This window comes from Pristis pectinata, chromosome 19 (genome assembly GCF_009764475.1).
Source record: "Pristis pectinata isolate sPriPec2 chromosome 19, sPriPec2.1.pri, whole genome shotgun sequence".
Classification (NCBI taxonomy): Eukaryota; Metazoa; Chordata; class Chondrichthyes; order Rhinopristiformes; family Pristidae; genus Pristis; species Pristis pectinata.
The window spans coordinates 23,393,250-23,412,277 of record NC_067423.1 but is presented as its reverse complement, the minus strand read 5'-3'; the positions used below and the strand labels follow the sequence as shown (position 1 = coordinate 23,412,277).

Sequence of the window (19,028 nt, the reverse complement as noted above, 5' to 3'; positions counted from 1 at the left end):
GTAATATCCCAAATTGAAAAGTAAATTAAATATGGAATTCTCAACATATTAACCTTTTTGTATTCAGTAATCATTTTGATGTAGACAGATCTTCTTTTAAAAAAAATCAGAATGCAATGTAGTAAGTAATCTTATCCTACGAGTACTGAATCTGCTTTGAAAATTTCAAATTTTGTCAGTGTGAGCAGTTATAAACTCAAGTGCATGATAGAACTATCTTTTTATCTGAAATTTCATTGCTCTGGTTCTCTATTTATTTTTCTTAGCTCTGACTTTGTGTAAATAAAATGGCCAGATTTAAATAGAACAGGTCAGTGTAGAGTGGCCCAGTCAGAAACACAATAAAAATAGCTTCTTGAGCTACATCTCTATCTGTACAGAACTGCAATTAAGACGGCAATATTAAGGTCAGTAAAAAATTCTTACTGAGCTATAAGAGGTGCTGTAATGGAATGCTTCATCAGTACTGGAAGTGAGACGAGACTGCTTGCTTGCACTGCTGTTGCATCTGTTGCTCTACGAACAGAAGGATCCAAGGATGGTAAACAGGGCTCAGTTACTATATTCTGAAGCAGATGTGAGATGGGTGGCTCAGCTGGAACAGTAAATAAAATGCAGAATGTTAGCAGTATCTAAAACAATGAACTAATTCACCAATTCTATATTGCCAGAGTAAAACTGCACTCAAATGGGAGAACAAGTTAGAAAACGGATGCAAGGATTTTAAGGTGTCTCACGTCTTGCTAGGGTGATGTAAAAGTTTGTGTAAATTTATTGAGTTCCTACCGGGCAGTTTGAAGTTTAAAGACTTTAAAATTATTTCCATCTCACTTTCCCTTTGAGAACAATTTCAACCTGCTGGTAGAAACTGAATAAATTTGCACTTAAACTTTTACATCATCCTAGCAAGACATGAAACACTGTCACGAACCAGCAACAAAAGAACCACACTGAGCATGATTCAGTGTTAAAAACTATTTTATTAATCACTACTTATGATAATACGTAAAATAAAAGTAAGAATGTTAGTATGTTAGAATTCAAAAATGTTAAACCTTGAACGTTAACCCCAAAACTAAACTCTTTGTGTGTGTGTGTGGCAAAGTCCAAAACTCCCAGTTCAGGAATGGTTCTTAAAGTTCAGTTCCGCAAGCCATAAGGTGAAACATGAGCAAGGGCTTCTTCAACAACCACCGTTGTCTTAAGATAAGACGTAGACGTAGAGAAACATAGAGAGAGTAAATACGAAATCCAAATGTTCCACGATGGAACCCAAATGACACTCCAGTGTTTACTCGGTAGTGACTTCCTCACCCCGAAAAGCATCCGAATCCTGGTCGTCCACACACAAATACCTGTTTCCTTCTACAGGTCAGCAACAAAGTGAACTCCACCAGATTACTTCCAACTTCCATACATGGATTTCAGTGGCAGACACAGTTATTGTTTCTCATCCATCGATAGAGAAAACTAGCAGGCTGGTGTCTCTCTCCCTTCTCTCTCTCTCTTCTTCTTCTTCTGACTTCTTCAACAACGTCATTACGTCCTTTATCTTCTATTGACGTAAGCACACCACACACACAAATACACACACACTCTCTATCTTAAAGGGACATTCACTGAGTCCGTAACACCACCTTAAAATCCTCAGAGAAAAGGAATAGGTTTAGAAACATTATGCAAATTAAGAACACAAGTATTTTTGAATGGCATGCCAATGTTAATGTATACACTAATTTTATAGCTTACAGAAAAATCCCTTTAAGCATGTCTGCTACTGTCACTGGTAATAAAGTTAACTAACCGATTTTCTGATTTCCTGCTGGATTTCTCTAGCTGCATCAAATTCTCAAGTACATTCACACTAGACAGATACCACTTCTAATGTCCTGATTAGTGAACATTTGTTTATATAATAATTAGTACACTCAGTTTAACATTAGAGAGAAATAATTTCACATAGATACAAGTTTTGGAGTAAGAATACAGTAAAATTATTAATGTTCAGTGTTAAATCAAAATGAAAGAAAAATCATGGTATTTTGTTGAACCACTACAAACTAAAATATGGTGACTAAGTCACTTGATCACATGTATGCATACATAACAGCAATAAGGGGAGCTAGTAATGGCACTAAAACTTTGTTTCAACCAGAGGGCCACTCTATTGCTAGAGCAGAGATAAAAGAAAAGTGCCTTCAACATTGTTAGCATTCAGTTAAAAATTACAATTCCGTAAAAATTAAAATAGATAAAAGTCAATGCTTCCAATGACAAGAATTAAATTGTTACCATCCCAAAAATTCCATAAATAACGCACACTTACACATCAATTCATAGTTGTCCTGGTAGTGTTCAACACAGTATTGATCTGCCAAGCTTTTGAGGTATGCCTGTTCCTTTTCCCATGTAGACAGTTCAATAGCTTCTTGTATAGGCCCCACTTCATCACTCAAAAGGTCAGCTGCTGTGTGCGTTAGACCTTTGGGAGGTGAATTTGATATTCCGCCATGTGCACTTCTTTCTTGAAAACAATCCTTTTTTAATTCAAAAGGATCTTTCTTCTACAGGATAGAAAAACATATTTTACCAGAGTCACTATTTTGTAAGATGCCCAAGAATAAATGAATATTTTAGTAATAAGATTCAATAATAAACTACAAATATAATCTATTATTATTTACAGATTTGGAAATTCTTTGCATTGGGTTAAGAGCATCTTGAGGACGAGCCAATAACATGCTTTGAAATGGAAAATTAAAGCTTAATAAGACACCATAAACAATCATATTTTATTGTAATCATAGAGAAACAAAGATGGCTCCCGTTAAACAATCTAGAGGGCGGAGCTGTATTTTCAAATTCAATTCCTACCATGGCCCTTTGGTAAGTGCCCCTGAGGGTGCTGGATTGATGTTCAAGCCCAACTGGGGCACAAATATCCTTTAGGAGAAAAACTTATCTTACTCCATAATGCTCCCTGAACTAGCAAACCACTCAATTATATAAATCTGTTACAAGGAAAAACCTTCACCACCACTTTGTCATGTATTCTATTCCGTCAGCAATGCTTACATTTTGATTTTTTTTAAATGTGTAATGATTAGAGCACATGAATTATAATCACACCATGGTGTCAATAATATTAATATTTTCTAAAGAATAATTTGTGGATATGGTACTTTGTTTGGCCTAAGAAGGTATTGGTAAGCCTTCTTCAACTACTCCCGTGCTGAGGCTGATGAGTGCTCTTTCAACAAAGTTAGTGAGGAAATTCATGATATTGTCCCCATGATGATGACAATGAAATATCTGTCTTGCAATGCTCTGTTTTTGTGCCGGGGTAGCAGAAGCTATTATCTTGGCCAACAATCCATCAGGCCTCACCACTGTGCCCAAACTCTGTGAATCCTATTTTCTCTAAGCCCTACCAATGCAAATCCCACACATTTAAGATTGTCCCTTACGGACAATCCGAACCTTGAAAATCCTGATTACTCCTCGACTTCATTCCCACACAGCAGAATCTGTGAGAAATCCTTATTTCCAGGTTTCCTGTCCAATCCCACCATGTTCTCTCACCACCTCAGTTGGTTTATTCGGACCATTACTATACCACATCGGGAACTTCAAAAAGCACATTTGGGTCAAGAATGCCATGCTGCATAGATTACAATGAATGAAATCTGTATCTAAAATAAAGTACCTCATCTTGAAAGCATGTGGTTTGAAGAGACGTGGATGCTGCTTTTTCTGTATGTTTGCTAGTAATGTCTTTTTCACAGGTATCTAAAAAAGATAATTAACTGATAACTATACAAAATTATCCCACTAATTTATCAGAATAAAATTAAAAATCCAAATATCTGCAAGTTTAAAAATAAAACAAATTGAATCCACTGCAATCCAATTTAATCATAAATGATTTGTATTATAACAGTTAATACGTTTTGTCCACCAGTACATTGGTTAAGAGAAGAAACTTTAGTTCATATAAAAAATGAAAGCACAATCTAGCAAAAGCATAGCATTTCTTACCTTGTGATTCATCCTGTTTTTTGTTGTTTTCATTTCCATTTAGCTCAAGTTCAGGATGTGGAAGATCTGTAATCAATTTGGATTCTTCAGCGATGTTTATCTCTTCTTTGGAAACAGTGGGACATACAACTTGGGCATTCAGTTTTTCATCAGCTTTATCTGGCACCACCTTTTCTGATAGTGATTGTTTATTGTATATTGTGTCTTGAATGGTGGAATCAGATGGATGACCAGCAACTGATTTCTGCCTTGGGATCAAATTTGCTTCCACATAAGGTGACCATTCACCTATTCTAATATTTGATTGAGAAGGATGCCCAAAAGAAGTCCAGTCATATATAGGAGACTCAACAATTCTTGGCAAGGTCTGTGATGACTTACCAGGTTTTTTCCACTGCAGTCCAGATGGTTCTGTATTGGATACGTTTTTACCAAGTTGTGGCGCATGTCCGTGGATGTTCCATCTTGATCTACATGGTTCCACACTGGAAACATAATCACCAATTTGTATATTGGCTTGAGATGCATGTCCATGAATGTTTGCTTTTGGCCAAGATTGTTCTACATCTGAAACATATTCACCAACCTGTATGTTGGCTTGTGATGCATGTCCATGAATGTTCCATCGTGGTCGAGATGGTTCAACGTTAGACAGATACTCACCAACTTGTATGTTAGATTCTGAAGCATGACCATGAATATTCCATCGTGGCCTAGCAAGTTCAATATTGGATGTATATTCACCTATATTTAGATTTGAATCCGATACATGACCATAAATATTTGCATGTGGCCCTGAAGACTTACTATCTGATGCGACCACTTTGATGTGTGTATCAGAGTGAACATTCCACTGAGAATCTATGTGTGAAAGGTACTTGCCTTCTGATCCTTTGTCCTCAGCAACCCCAGATGCTGCTGAAGAAATACTGAAATCATATTCATCTTTGTCAAAATCTGTTTTTTTTTTCTCATTTGACAGTTCTGAACCTATTTCCTTCAGGGCCTCATCAAGTACTGAGGTTTGTTTAACTGTTTCAAAGGCAGCAACAGGTTGCAATTGCTCCTTTGGGAGAAAATCCTCAAAAGTTATATCAAGCAAACACACTTCCTTCTGGTTCAGATTACAGGTTTGGGATAGGTCCTGCAATCCATCATCGAGAGAAGTTTCAAGTCCAGGTTCTACCATATCACTTTGAGTAGACTGTTCAGACACCTCATGAAATAGAAGTAACTCAGCTGGTGCAACAGCAACTGTAGCCTCTTCATTTCCTGGTGCAAGTAAGTTCTCTTTTGGACCGAGTATTCTACTTTCATTTGGTGTTACCTGAAACACAGAAAATTATGCAATGATATTTAAATGGGTTCAATATTTCCTTTAATCACTAACATTAGAAAAGATCAAGCATAAAAGGTAGTGAATGCCACTTTTCAAATTATAGTCCTATCTTTCTGCTAAAATTACAAGACTTTTTTTTAAATCCCATAGTTTGTCAGGTTTCAACAATTATCAAGGTTTCTTTGGAGTGGAAGAGAAGAAAAAGAAATATTTGGAGGTGAAATGCAGCTGTAGTACTGCACCTCAAAGCTCAACTCTTGAGAATCAAAACCTTTATTCAATGGCTCATGATGCTGCAGATCCAATCCGGGAATAACATCCGATTTTTCTCTTTGCTCTCCCAGTGGCAACTTCTCTAGCAATGCCTGAGACATTAAAAAAGTTAATCTAAGATCAAGCAAGCAATAAAATTTAAAAAAAAACACATTTCACAAGTCATCCAGTTGAAATTCAAACAGAGTATTTGCCCAACTACCTGAAGTTTTTTTTGATCGTTAAGGAGAAAATCAATGCGTGCAGATTCTAACTTGTGCCTTTGAATTTTCCACAGGGCTTTCTGTTCTCGCCTTGCTGCTTCCTCTGATAAATTGCTATAATGCTCAATCAGCTGCTGTCTGAAAAGGAGACAAATAAATTTAAACTTTCTTTAAATATTCTGTGACAATGATAAAACTAAAGCCAAGTAATCAAATAACTTGCCTTCTCTTTTGACTCCTTATCCAAACTCCTAAAATTCTAAATTTAAATCAATGGGGCCTCTCATCCTACACCATGTCTAACTTGGCTCAGGGCTCAAGAAGTGATTGGTATTCTGAGTCTAATCAGCAAGTCTGGGACTTACTGTTTAGTCGTGCATATCTGGTAGCCCGGGATTTATTGCTGCTTAAATAGCTAAATGTTGACAGTACTATCAACATTAGCAAGTGTTATCTGGTGCATAATCTATGTCAAGAGAATTCAAGAAAATGTTGGATTTTATGTTACCTAACATTTTAAGAACTTGAAGGACCCACTGTCACCAGAATTACAGTATGTACACCTTTCTACTGTATCACATTTTAAATCAGTTAGCAGTGCTTTCCACAGTGTACAATAAAATTCTCTGAAGGACTCAGATTAGTAAAATACACTGCCAGTTGAGAATCGTAAACTGAGAGAAGAAAAATCCTTGCCCATGTTTGGTTATCCTGCATACTTTTAGCTTACCTTGTCCTTTTCTCCAATTCCTCCTCTTGTGCTTTACGTCTTTCTTCAAGCTCTCTAAGCGCTTGAACCTCCATTAAATCTTTTTCAGTTTCTTGTTGTTTGATTGCATTTCGACGCTAAGCAAAATAAAAATTAAACTATTTAATTAGTTTCAATAAATGTACAATTTGTTTAAGCCATGAGGGTTAAAATGTGTCCCTTGGTTCCATAAAAAAACATTTGTAAATGCTAAATATTTAACCAAACAATAGTGTAGCTGTTCAACAAGTCATCTTTAAATGACACAAGATAAAGGCCCTCCACAGCTTATGAACGGCCAACTTGTGTACAGCTCGTATATGCGAACGAGTGTTGGGAAGACCAGCAGTATGGGTTTGCCGGCTGCTGCGGGGCTTCAGGGATCTTCTGCCATGTGGGAACTTGGTTGGCAGCCACATTTCCAACTTGTGAGCTGCTTGGGTTGCAAACTATTCACAGGAATGGAACCCTGCCATAAAGGGGAGAGGACCTGTACTTCATAGACAGCAGGATTTTTGCTCAGTTTTCCATTCTGTAATTGGACAATACACATTGCTGAAATATTGCTTTCATTGTACTTAATCTTCACATCAATCCCTTTTCATGACAACAATATTATTTTATAAAAACGTAAAAGTAAATATCAATAAGATGTCCTCTTCAAGATGGAAAGTTTGCTGACATCATCGATGGCACAGGAAATCAAGCAAACCAGTTCACCTTTCTGTTGAGAAAAGGCATTTGAACCCATGATGAGACCCACCTCTATGTCCTTTTCAAATTGTTCCTTTAGCTCCAGAAATTGCTCCCGTTTCTTTACATCAAAAGCCTTCCTTTCAGCTAATTGATTATCTGCAATTTAAAGCACAAAAAAAGTAGAAGATAATGTGTCATTTAAATGATTTGATCATTGATCAGAAATCCACAAAGTTCTAACAATTCTAGTGGCTTAGCAGGGCAACCAAGGACTTTGCACGATAATAACACCACCACATCAATTGTATTTCAGAATGGAATCAATTATCTATATTTTCTACCATTGGAAAAAAAACTGATGCAGGAAATCTGAAATAAAGATAGAAGATGCTGAGAATGTTCAACAGATTAGGCAGCATCTGTGGAGAGAGAAAATATTCCAATCAAGGTTTAAACATTTGTTACGGACTCAGTGAAAGTCCCTTTAAGATAGAGTGTGTGTGTGTATGTGTGTGTGGGGTGTGCTTACGTCAATAGAAGATAAAGGACGTAATGACGTTGTTGAAGAAGTTAGAAGAAGAAGGAGAGAGAGAGAGAGAGAAGGGACAGAGACACCAGCCTGCTAGTTTTCTCTATCGATGGATGAGAAACAATAACTGTGTCTGTCACTGAAATCCATGTATGGAAGTTGGAAGTAATCCAGTGGAGTTCACTTTGTTGCTGACCTGTAGAAGGAAACAGCTATTTCTGTGTGGACGACCACGATTCAGATGCTTTTCGGGGTGAGGAAGTCACTACCGAGTAAACACTGAAGTGTCGTTTGGGTTCCATCGCGGAACATTTGGATTTCATATGTACTCTCTCTATGTTTCTCTACGTCTACGTCTTATCTTCAGACAAAGGTGGTTGTTGAAGAAGCCCTTGCTCATGTTTCACCTTATGGCTTGCGGAACTGAACTTTAAGAACCATTCCGGAACTGGGAGTTTTGGACTTTGCCACACACACACACACGAGGAGTTTAGTTTTTGGGGTTAATGTTCAAGGTTTAACATTTTTGAATTCTAACATACTAACATTTTTACTTTTATTTTACGTATTATCATAAGTAGTGATTAATAAAATAGTTTTTAACACTGAATCATGCTCAGTGTGTTTCTTTTGTTGCTGGTTCGTGACACATTCACTTTGCTTCTCTCTCCAGGAATGCTGCCTGACTTGCTGTGTATCCCCAGTATTCTGCAGTTTTATTTACTATCAACACAGTTAGTACTTCTGAATTAATCATACTGACATAGTATAGAGAAAGGTCCTTCAGCCCAACCTGTCTGTGCCAACCATTTAGTACCTATCTACACTGATCCCACTTACCAACATTCAACCCGTAACCTTCTATGTCATGGCATTTCAGGTACTCATCTATAGACTTAAATGTCATCAAAGTAACCTGTCTGCATCAGCCCCTCCATTAGTGCCTTCCAGATCAAGCACCTGCTGGAAGAAAAAAAATACCTCAAATCCCCTTGAGCTATCCCACTCCTATGTTCTGATTATAGACACCTCCACTAAGAGGAAAATTTTCTCATTATCTACTCTAACTATTCCCCTCATAATTTTCTTCACCTCAATTAAGTTATCCCTCAGCCTTTTGTTCTCCAAAGAAAATAAATCCAGCCTCTCCTTATAGCTGAAACACTCCACCACAGGCAACATTCTGATAAATCACCTCTGCACCCCACCGATGCAAACTGAGTGCACCATGTTCCAGCTGTGGCTGGACTAATGCATAATCTCTCTTCTCTTATAGTCTATGCCCCAACTAATAACAGCAAGTACCCTGTAGGCCCTCTTAACAACCTTATCCACTGGTGCTGCTACCTTCAGGGATCCTTGGTCATGCATATCAATATCCTTCTGTTCTTCTGTACTTCCTAGGATTCTACCAACCACTGTGTTTATCCTAACCTTGTTAGTCCTCCCAAAATACTTCACCTCACATTTTTCAGCACGAAATTCTATCTGCCAACTTCTGCCCATCTTACCAACTGACCAATACTATTCTGTAGCAGTACCTTCCGACTATCAATACCACCAATCTTCAAAAATTCTAAATAGTGAAAAATACAAAACCTGCGATTATTTATATTGGAGATTGTATCACTAGTATTTCTCATTTCCAAGACGATCAAAAATGTATGCACAATCTTGTACTTACCTAATGTTACAATAAACGGCAAAGAAAACCTGTAATCTTCAATTACAGGTACAGTACAATATACAGCTTAAGCTTACACTGATATTATAGTGCTGCAGCTAATCTTTAAGAATGGTGGCAAAAAAGTAGCAAATTTCCAGTAATTTTAAAAATACAATTAACTTTGTGATTTAGCCTTACTTCTAAATGTAGCCATAGCTCTTGTAGCCGTTTGTTGAGCTTGTACAATCAATTCCTGTTGCGCAATCTCCTTTCTCAGATTCTGAAAGATAATTAATGTATCAACAGCTTGAAGCAATCATGTACTCATGAAGACTTGCATCACTAACAAAATGAAAATGCAAATAGAATTTTTTAAAAATTGTAAAGTAATAGCTCAGAATGTTGTAGAGGCATGATTCATGTATAATGTTTAAAAATAAGGGAATGAAACATACACTCTTTTCACTGGATGATTAATTCCCAAAGCTTAGAAGTAATCCAAATACATCATCAATAAAGACACTCGCAAGCAAATGAAATTAACAAACGTGGTGGTTCTTGTATTTCCAGAATGGACAGAAATGCACAACTGCAGCCTGCTCACACCAAAAATTGCAGCATAGAAGTGCACCAGGAGCACAAAAAAAAATCTAGACTTCTGATTTATAGATGCCATTCATTCTACTACATTTACACCACCCATCATTAATTTACTCTTCCTGAAAAATGTTTCCTATAAATATATAAAAGCAAAAATCTCTTCATTTTATATCAATAAATTTTATTTTCAACTTCATGATTGTAACTGGGGGCTTCTATGGTAATTTTATCTTTTGAGCTCCTGTACCAAAAGATTCCAGAAATTCAAATAATTGCAGTATTGTAAATATAAAAAAGTAAACTTTTTTTTTAACTTCTTCATTTTTTGAGATGCAAGCATTGATGGCAAGACCAGCATTTGGTATCAATCACGAATTGCCTTGTAGAAGTGGTGATGAATTACCTTCTTTGACCACTGGTCTTTCTGGTGAGGGTATTTCAATGCACTCCTCACCAGTGTTCCAGCTTTTAGATCCAGTGACATAGAAGGAAGGGCAACATGATAGGAGAAACCTAAACTAGCTTTGGTGAGCAAGTTGTTGGTGATTAAGTGTTGCTTCATAGCACTGTTGATGACAACCTCCATCACTTTGATGACGATCCATCACTTTGATGATGATTGAGAATAGACATATAGGGCTATGATTAGCTGGATAGGTTTGTTCTGCCTTTTGTGGACAGGATAATCCATATTGCCATTGTTGTAATTTAACAAAGCAGCTTGGCAAGAAGCACTGCTAGTTCTGGAGCACATCTTCAGTATTACAATTGGGATGTTGTCTGGTCCTGAAGCCAGTGCTGTCAGCTGTTTCTTGACATCACATGGAATAAATCTAATTTGCTGAAGACTTGCTTCAGTGGTAGTGCAGGAAGGAGGAAGCGGAGGTAGATCATGCACTCTACATTTCTGCTTGAACATGGTTGCAAATATTTCACTCCTGTTTTTAGCATTCACATGCTGGGCCCTGCTGTCATTGAGAATTAGAGAATAGAGCTGCATCTTCCTGTTAACTATTTAATTGTCCATCCCCATACAACATTAAATGTGGCAGAACTGCAGAGTTTGATCTGTTATGTTGGTTGTGAGAGGACTAAGCTCTATTTCTGAATGTAGCTTAACATGTAACACGGGACTAAATGTATCTTCACCAGCGATGCTTGTCACATTTCCTACTGTTCATCTCAAAGGACCAAAATTGATTCCCTGGCATGATTGCAATACTAGAATGAGGAATATGCCAGGCCATGTGGTTACAGACTATGGTTGAATGCTGATGATCCTCAGCACTCACAAATGCCCAGTTTTGAGTTGCGTTCTCTACTTTGAGACCATTCCATTTAGCACAATGGTAATGCCATGCAATACAACGGTGGGGGCATCCAAAATGAAGACAGGACTTTGTTTCCTCTCAGAATATGTAGTAATCCTTCCCATCAATGCTATCATAAACAGATATAACAGGTAGATTGGTAAAGACAAGGTGAAGTAAATATCCGATATACTGGTTAGCTTACTACTTGCTGCAGAACTAGTTTGGCAGCTATGTCCTTCAAGACTCAGCCAATTCGGTCAGTGGCAGTGCCACATTTGGTGATTGGACACTGAAGTCCACCATCAAGGGAACATTCTGTGCCCTTGCTACTTCTGCTCCTTCCAGGGAGAAACTGAATCATCAGCAGAGAAGGATGACAGGTGATAATCAGGAGATTTCCTTCCCCAAGTTTACCTGACATGATGAAATTTCATGGCCTTTGGAGTGGTAATGAAGATTCACAGGGTTATTCCCTTCTGCCTGTACACCTGGTGGGTCTGCCCTGCCAGTAGGACAGGACAAACCCAGGCATCATGACAGTAGAGTCTGCCACATTGCCTGAGGGAAGATTCTGTGAGAATGACCACATCAGGCTGCTGCTTGACTAGTCCATGGGATATATTAGCCAGTGTTGAAAGCAGTCCCCAATATTTATGTGCTGGGAGTGACTCTGCTGTGTTCAATTTTAGTGCCTTGGTTGATGATAGCTGGTCTGTCAGTTTTATCCCTTTTGTTTTTTTTTAAAAAGATGTATTAGTTTATCCTTTAACTAAGTGACCTTTTAAAATTGTAGCCAATAGTCAACCACATTGTTGTATGACTAAGATCATACATAGAGCACACCAGGTAAGGACAGCAGATTACATCTCCTGAAGGGCAGATGATGTTACACCAATCTGGTAGTTTTCTGGTCACCATTACTTTTGTTTTTCAATTCAGATCAAATAATTTGAAATTTAAGCTCCACGATACACAGTGGAATTTGAATTCATGTCTTTAGATGCTAAAAAAATCTCCAGGTTACTCGTCCAGTAGCGTAACCACTGTGTACCCAATACAAAGAAGTTCAACTCAAAATGAAAGTCTGAAATATTCTTTACATTGAAGACACTTAGCACCATTGCACAGAAAGACAAATATCATTTTCAAATCAAGGTGAAAAATTCTATTTTTCCAGAGGTTTAAAACTTACAATCTATTGAATACTTTTATTTCTATTCACCTTTGCCTCTCTGCTGATAGAATTATAATGAGCTATTCTCTCCATTCGACTGACATACACAGTGGAGTCTCTTTCTATTTCCTCCAACTCCTCCAGGGAAAAGGTGACAGAGATGCGGGGAACAGGAATGTCAGACCAGCAGATATAATGCTTTGAAAAGATAAGTACAGAAATACAGTGTTTTCACTATATTCATCAAAGAATCCTGAAGCAATCAACAAAACTATTTGTTACATATAATTAAATCATCATTTCTCCAAAAGTAATAAAATGTTAATAATGGATTCACATACAGCTACTTCCACGACTTTGAGTCAAAGTACCAGAAAGTTTAACATTTAATTTCTAATCCATGCTGAATTACATGATTTCTGTCAGGGCACAAACTGAGATGCTATAGTTATCTTCAGTGAAGTTAGCTTAAAATATTCTAAAAGGTTTGTGCTGGTACAAACTAGTACATATTTCAATTGCTCTCTCAGTGAATGGCACATATAAGCATCATCAACCAATGCAAGAGATTTAAAATAGCAATAGTAAACCTTTACTACCAACACACACAATGTAATAGATAGCAACATGTCCATTCTGTAAAATGCAGTTCCAAAAAGAATAACATACCGTTGGGCAGCACAATTTCAACAAATTAATAGTCTTTCCACATATGTAAATGTCATAAGCCACGTGAGCAAGGAAAAGGGGGACACTCTCTTCAACTTCTTTGGAAGCGAGAACATATCCATGCGTCCAGTAGTGTTTATCTGTGAAATGTTAAAATAATGAATAAATAGTTGTTCTCCTTTGCTTCTGTAATTCCATCTGGAACTCCAGGTGTTCTGAAGAATTCCTGCAAAATGAACTTCAAATACTTAAACAATAAAACACCGTGCCATCTACTCATCAGCTATTTTGAAATTAAATTTATTTTTGGGTCCATATTGCTCATCATCCATAATAAGAAATAAGAAATATCTGTTGCATTGCCAAACTTGGCACATTTTAAAATAATGAAAATGATAGCAAAATAATGGAATTAGTGAAATTTTTAAAAATTCCATGATTTGTATTTATTTTGGAAGAAAAATAAAAAGGCAATTCCCAGAATCAGGGTACCTTGCCCATCTTCCTTCATTTATAGAAGAGCAATTAGAACAAGCATCTATTCCAAACCAAGGAAGAACAACAAGGAAGTGTGGAAAGTCATAGCTTTTAATTCTATATTATGTTGAGGCGACTCACAAATCAGAAAATAGTCTGTCCTGAATCACTAAATAAGAGTCACCAAGCATCTAGATGAGGGAAGATCATTTATACAGTGAGCCACTTTGACCAGATTGCATTGTCTGAAAGGGAGTGAAAGCCAATTCAGCTGTAACTTTCAGAGGAACTGGAAGCAGGAAAATTTGCAGGGCAATAGTGGGATTAATTCTTTTAAAAAAAGCATGCAACCTTGGTGAGTCTTGCTAGACTATTATATAGTTTCATTAGGGAGGCACAATTAGCTGAAGTTTCTTTCCTTGTGCTGTATCATTCTATGATTCTCACTGAAAAGGAAATTTAAAAGAAACAACAAAGATACCTTCCTCCTGTACAAGCTGAAAACGTACAATCCCAATGGAGTATTCATGTATTAAGAAAACTGGATATTTCTGCAAATTACATTTAGTGAATTAAAGTTCCACTGCAAACAATTTATAGTTTGGTTTTGCTACATAATGGACATTTTAATTTCTATCGCCATACCTCTGAAATTGAGGTAGTCTTCATTCACCTGTATCATGAACTCTCCATAAGCATCTCTACAGATACCACTGTAAACCCAGTCATAGACAAACCTAAAAAAAAACATATTTATTACTGGAACTAAAGCAATAAGAAACTGCAGTACAGGTTACCTTGAATCAGGTAAAAGAAAGAAATTACAATTAAATTGTTATTTACCGTGTATATGGTTCACAGCTGCTTTTCAACAGAGAGAGCAACACTGGATAGTGCTCATTGCTGCAGTTATTTAGAGCTTCCTTGTATAAATAGGACAACAATTTTACTCCCTGATAAAAAAGAACAAGCACAGAAATTAAAACTTAAAGAAACATTTTTGGTAATGAAGAAATTTGAACGACAGTTGAGTAGTTATCTGATACCCATTTATTTCAAGTTCATCAGTTTTTCCAACAGGACATATTGACAAAATCTTATGATGGGAATGATAATGTGTTAAGTTTATTGTTGCACTGATGAAGAGATGAATGCTTATCAGAACACAGAGAGAATGCATGGCTCAAGAACCATCTTCTATATTAAACAACAATTGTGTCTCTAGCTTTCTCAGTACGTACATTTGCTATAAGAAAAACTCAGTCTTCCAAATTTCAAATACTATGAAGTAACTCAGATGCAACCAATTGTGGCCTGATCCCACATGCAACTTGTGAATGACAACCTTTTTGCTGATTTCTTCATACAATTCAACTTTTCTGGTCTGTCAATAGTGACTCAAGAGTCTTGTCTCATCAGCTCTCTCCTTTGCCTTGCACATTTCCGCCTTGAAACTGAGCATCCACAACTTTACTTAAAAGGATGGAGGGTCTGGCATGAGTAAAATTATGCCTTTTATAAGTTTGATGGAATATTTCACTCTACCCATTGTGACCAATATTGCAAATTCTAGATAAGCACTGCCTCCAGAAACCTACAATAGCACAAACCAGCGTTCTTTGGAATATTTCCTTCAAAAGCCCAATAAAACTTCTTTCACTGATTTCCATCACAGCTGAAGAGGAACTATCACCATTTTCCAATTCTTACACAATGTCCTAGTGGTTGGCACTTAAAATTCACCTAAATTCCCCAATAAGTATTTTGCTAATTATTTTTAATCAATGTCCCGTTTTTCTTTAGCTTCTCCAAAATTCCTTATTCCATCATTCCCCCTTCCATTATCTTATATACTTCAATTAAATCCTCACTTGGCTCCTCTGCTGCAATGAAAGCAACACCAGTCTATTAAATCTTTCTTCCATTCCTCATATTCTCTAGTCCTGACAAGAAGTTTATACATAAATCCTTTCTGTACCCTCTCTCCCAGTAAAGTGTGACCACATCTGTATGCATACTCCAGCTGTGGCCCAACTAGTGTCTTATACAATTCTTTCATGATCTCCCTGCTCTTGTACTCTATTCCTCAATAAATAAAAAAAAATCCTATATGCAGTCTTAACCTTCCTAATTATCTGTTCTTTTATGTTTGGGGAACTGTTAATATGAACAATTTCCCTCTGTTCCTCCACATTTCAACGTCTTATCATTTATTGTTATTCCACTGCCCCATTTGTCCTCCCTAAATGTATTAACTCAGTTCTCCAGACTGAATTCCATTTATCATTTTTCTTGCAATATGAACTTCATTGATAACTTCCTGCAGTCTACATCTTCTTTATTACCCACCTTTTAAGTCTAATTTGCATGATACTTACTAAACACGAAGAAATAAGCCTCTGGAACCCAGCTAGAAACAGTCGAAGAATACTCAAGTTGCATGCCACCACAAAAGGACAAAGCAGTCCGCTTAACTGACACCCTATTTACCATGCTGAACATTCAAACTCCCTACCAGTGGCACACCATGGCTACAGTGTGTGCGATCTACCAAATGCACTGCAGCTGCTCACCTAGTTCACTATAACAACACTTCCCAAACCCATGACTTCCACTAAGGAGAAAGGCAATAAATTCACACTATCATCTGCAGGCTTCCCTCCAAATCACATGCTATCCTAACTTTCTGTCATTCCTTCATTATTGTTGTGTCTAAATCCTGGAACTCCTTGTCCAATAGCACAGTGGGATATCTTCTCCAGAAGGAAAACAGCAGCTCAAGGTGGTAGGTCACCACTACTTAAGGATAAATCTTAGTCTTACCAACAGTATCCACATCCTAAAATATGACAAAAAAAACTTCATCCTTTTCCATAACGGAGACCAGATTCATCCATAATGAAACCGAGATCCACTCATCAGCTCCATCCTTCCCCTCCTTAGACAAGCCATTTGTTTAAGGAGGTGAAGGATGGAGCTGATGAGGGGATCTCGGAGAGCAGATTCATTCATTATGGATGAATCTGCTCTCTGTTATGGAAAAGGAGCTCGTACTCAGTCCTATGTGGATAAAATACTGGAGGGAAATTACTTCAAGCATGGAGGGAACATATTCAGAAGAGAAGAACAACAAGCAAGAATGGAAAGAAAATCCTAATACTCACTGTAGGGAAAGATGATGAACTTCCTCGGTTTAATCCCAGCACACCTGATCCAATCCCGCATAATTCAGATAAATATCTGCAAAGGATAGATTTACTATTCACTATTATTCCTGCAACTATTTTGTAAATGCTGCTGAATGTGAAAATTAAGGAAAAGAATTGCTTTAAAACCTAAAAGTTGGTATAAAAATACACAATGCCCAGAAGTTATGATAAAAATATATAATACGATTTAATTATTATACTGATCTCACTTCAGTTACTTTCTTCCCCAGTGTTAGGCTCTTGAGCATTGCTAATAAAAATAATAATGGAAACACAATTGGCCACTCACCCTCTCAAGCCTGTTCCATTATCCAATTAGATTATTGACCAACATCTATATTAATTCCTCTCTACCACTTATGATCCAAGTGAAAAAAAATCTTTGCAGCATATCGGTTAATTTAAAATATAAGAAACTAGGAGAAGGACTAGGTCACTTGACCCCCAAGCCTATCCCACAATTGATTTGTTCCAGGCCTTATCTCCTCTTCTGTGCCTGTTCCCCATAGCCCTCAAATCCCTGATCTTTCAAAAGGTATCTATTTCCTCTTTAAGTACCCCAAATGATCTATCCTCCCTCAACTTTCCAGGGTAGAGATTTCCAGAGATTCACCACCCTCTGCAAGAAGTTCCTACAGTTTTAAATGATGGTCGCTAATCTCGTGAATATGTACCCTTGTTTGGGATTCTCACACCAGTGGAAGCATCTCAACATCTACTGTCCGAATCTTATATGTTTCAATAAAATCACCCCTCATTCTTCTGAACTTTAAAAACTATAGATCTAATTACCTAAGCTGTTCATGATACAGCAATCATTTCATCCCCAGAAGGTGAATCTCTTTTGGACTGCCTCCAATACCAGTAAATCCTCTCTCAGGGAAGGGGACCACAAGTGTGCACAATTCCCAATTATGTCCTCACCAGTACCCTAATCAATTCCAACAATACTTCCCCATTTCTATATTCTAACCATCTTGCAATAAAGGCCGATATGCCATTTGTTTTCCCAACCACCTGCTGCACCTTCCTGCTAACTTTTTGCAATTCATGCACAAGGAAATCAGGATCCCTCTATACTTCACTCATCTGCAATCGTTCTCCATTATTTTATTATATGGGATTCAAACCCGTGGACTACGGGCAGGAACAACAGGCTAGAGCCAAACCAGGATTGATGCAGAGTTGCAGCGGAAGAGGCAGGACTTAGTGGTGAGGAATCCTACAAACAGAGAATTACACAGACCCCTGCGCTAAGGAAACAGAGACACAAGTTCAAATCCCATGATAGATAGATAGGCAATTAAAATTCATGTAATTAAGTAAACTCAGAATTAAAAGCTGGTATAAATAATAAAATGAAATTACAGGTTTCTTATAAAATCCCATCAGAATCATCAATCTACCATTCTCACCTGGTCTGGTTTACCTGTGACCTCATATTGAAAACAACTTGATTGTCCTTTCACTACCCTTTGAAATGGCTTCATAAAACATTCAATTCAAGGTTACCTTGAATCAAGAAGGTGTAAAATCATGGTGTTCACGGCAAGAAATTAGAATGTCAATTGAGCTTTTGAATCAGATTGTTAATTACATACAGTTAGATATCTGTGTAATTGGAAGGCGAATGGATGGAACAAGATGTACATATGCATATAAAAAACTTTACTAAATGAAATCTTGTGCATGAAAAATGTTCAACTAAACATTTTTTAAAAGCAAAGTTATATCTTTGCTCGTACTACAGTAACATTTTTGGTCTTTGGAAATGATAGGAAGGTCCTGGGATACAAATGGTTGATTACATTTTAAAATTTCAGTTTCATGAAATTAATATTATAATTCAAATTGAAATCATCAAATAGGAATAAAATTGAAGATTCCTGCTTTTATCCTAACCAAAAGCTATATAAACATGACAAATAAATAAAGACCAAATATAACACTGTGTAAAAAAATATACTGACCTTAGTTGTCGCCCCAGTTTCCTGAACAGAAAGACAATTGGTAAAAGGCTCAATGAGGGAGGTGTTGACAACACACAAGCTCTATAATATTGCAGGTATCTCCTCAAACCACTAGTGAAAGCCT

General features: G+C 37.1%; 1 protein-coding gene across 4 annotated transcripts in view; it reads right to left on the bottom strand.

The window, feature by feature from the left end:
* The window catches only part of tubgcp6 (tubulin, gamma complex associated protein 6), a 40,454-nt gene that overhangs the window by 9,251 nt on the left and 12,175 nt on the right, over nucleotides 1-19,028 (bottom strand). For 2 of the 4 annotated variants that reach the window (XM_052033640.1, XM_052033639.1), the window contains exons 6-21: nucleotides 18,905-19,026; nucleotides 16,890-16,965; nucleotides 14,569-14,678; nucleotides 14,371-14,462; nucleotides 13,249-13,388; nucleotides 12,628-12,777; nucleotides 9,691-9,772; nucleotides 7,365-7,453; nucleotides 6,584-6,699; nucleotides 5,853-5,991; nucleotides 5,620-5,742; nucleotides 4,039-5,365; nucleotides 3,707-3,789; nucleotides 2,875-2,943; nucleotides 2,327-2,564; nucleotides 427-595 (exon numbers count right to left, since the gene is read on the bottom strand). In XM_052033640.1, the coding sequence (XP_051889600.1) occupies nucleotides 427-595; nucleotides 2,327-2,564; nucleotides 2,875-2,943; nucleotides 3,707-3,789; nucleotides 4,039-5,365; nucleotides 5,620-5,742; nucleotides 5,853-5,991; nucleotides 6,584-6,699; nucleotides 7,365-7,453; nucleotides 9,691-9,772; nucleotides 12,628-12,777; nucleotides 13,249-13,388; nucleotides 14,371-14,462; nucleotides 14,569-14,678; nucleotides 16,890-16,965; nucleotides 18,905-19,026 (3,125 nt within the window). Of the gene's footprint in view, nucleotides 1-53; nucleotides 94-426; nucleotides 596-2,326; nucleotides 2,565-2,874; nucleotides 2,944-3,706; nucleotides 3,790-4,038; nucleotides 5,366-5,619; nucleotides 5,743-5,852; nucleotides 5,992-6,583; nucleotides 6,700-7,364; nucleotides 7,454-9,690; nucleotides 9,773-12,627; nucleotides 12,778-13,248; nucleotides 13,389-14,370; nucleotides 14,463-14,568; nucleotides 14,679-16,889; nucleotides 16,966-18,904; nucleotides 19,027-19,028 lie in introns of all 4 variants that reach the window. The other 2 variants (XR_007957810.1, XM_052033641.1) reach the window with 2 other exon arrangements.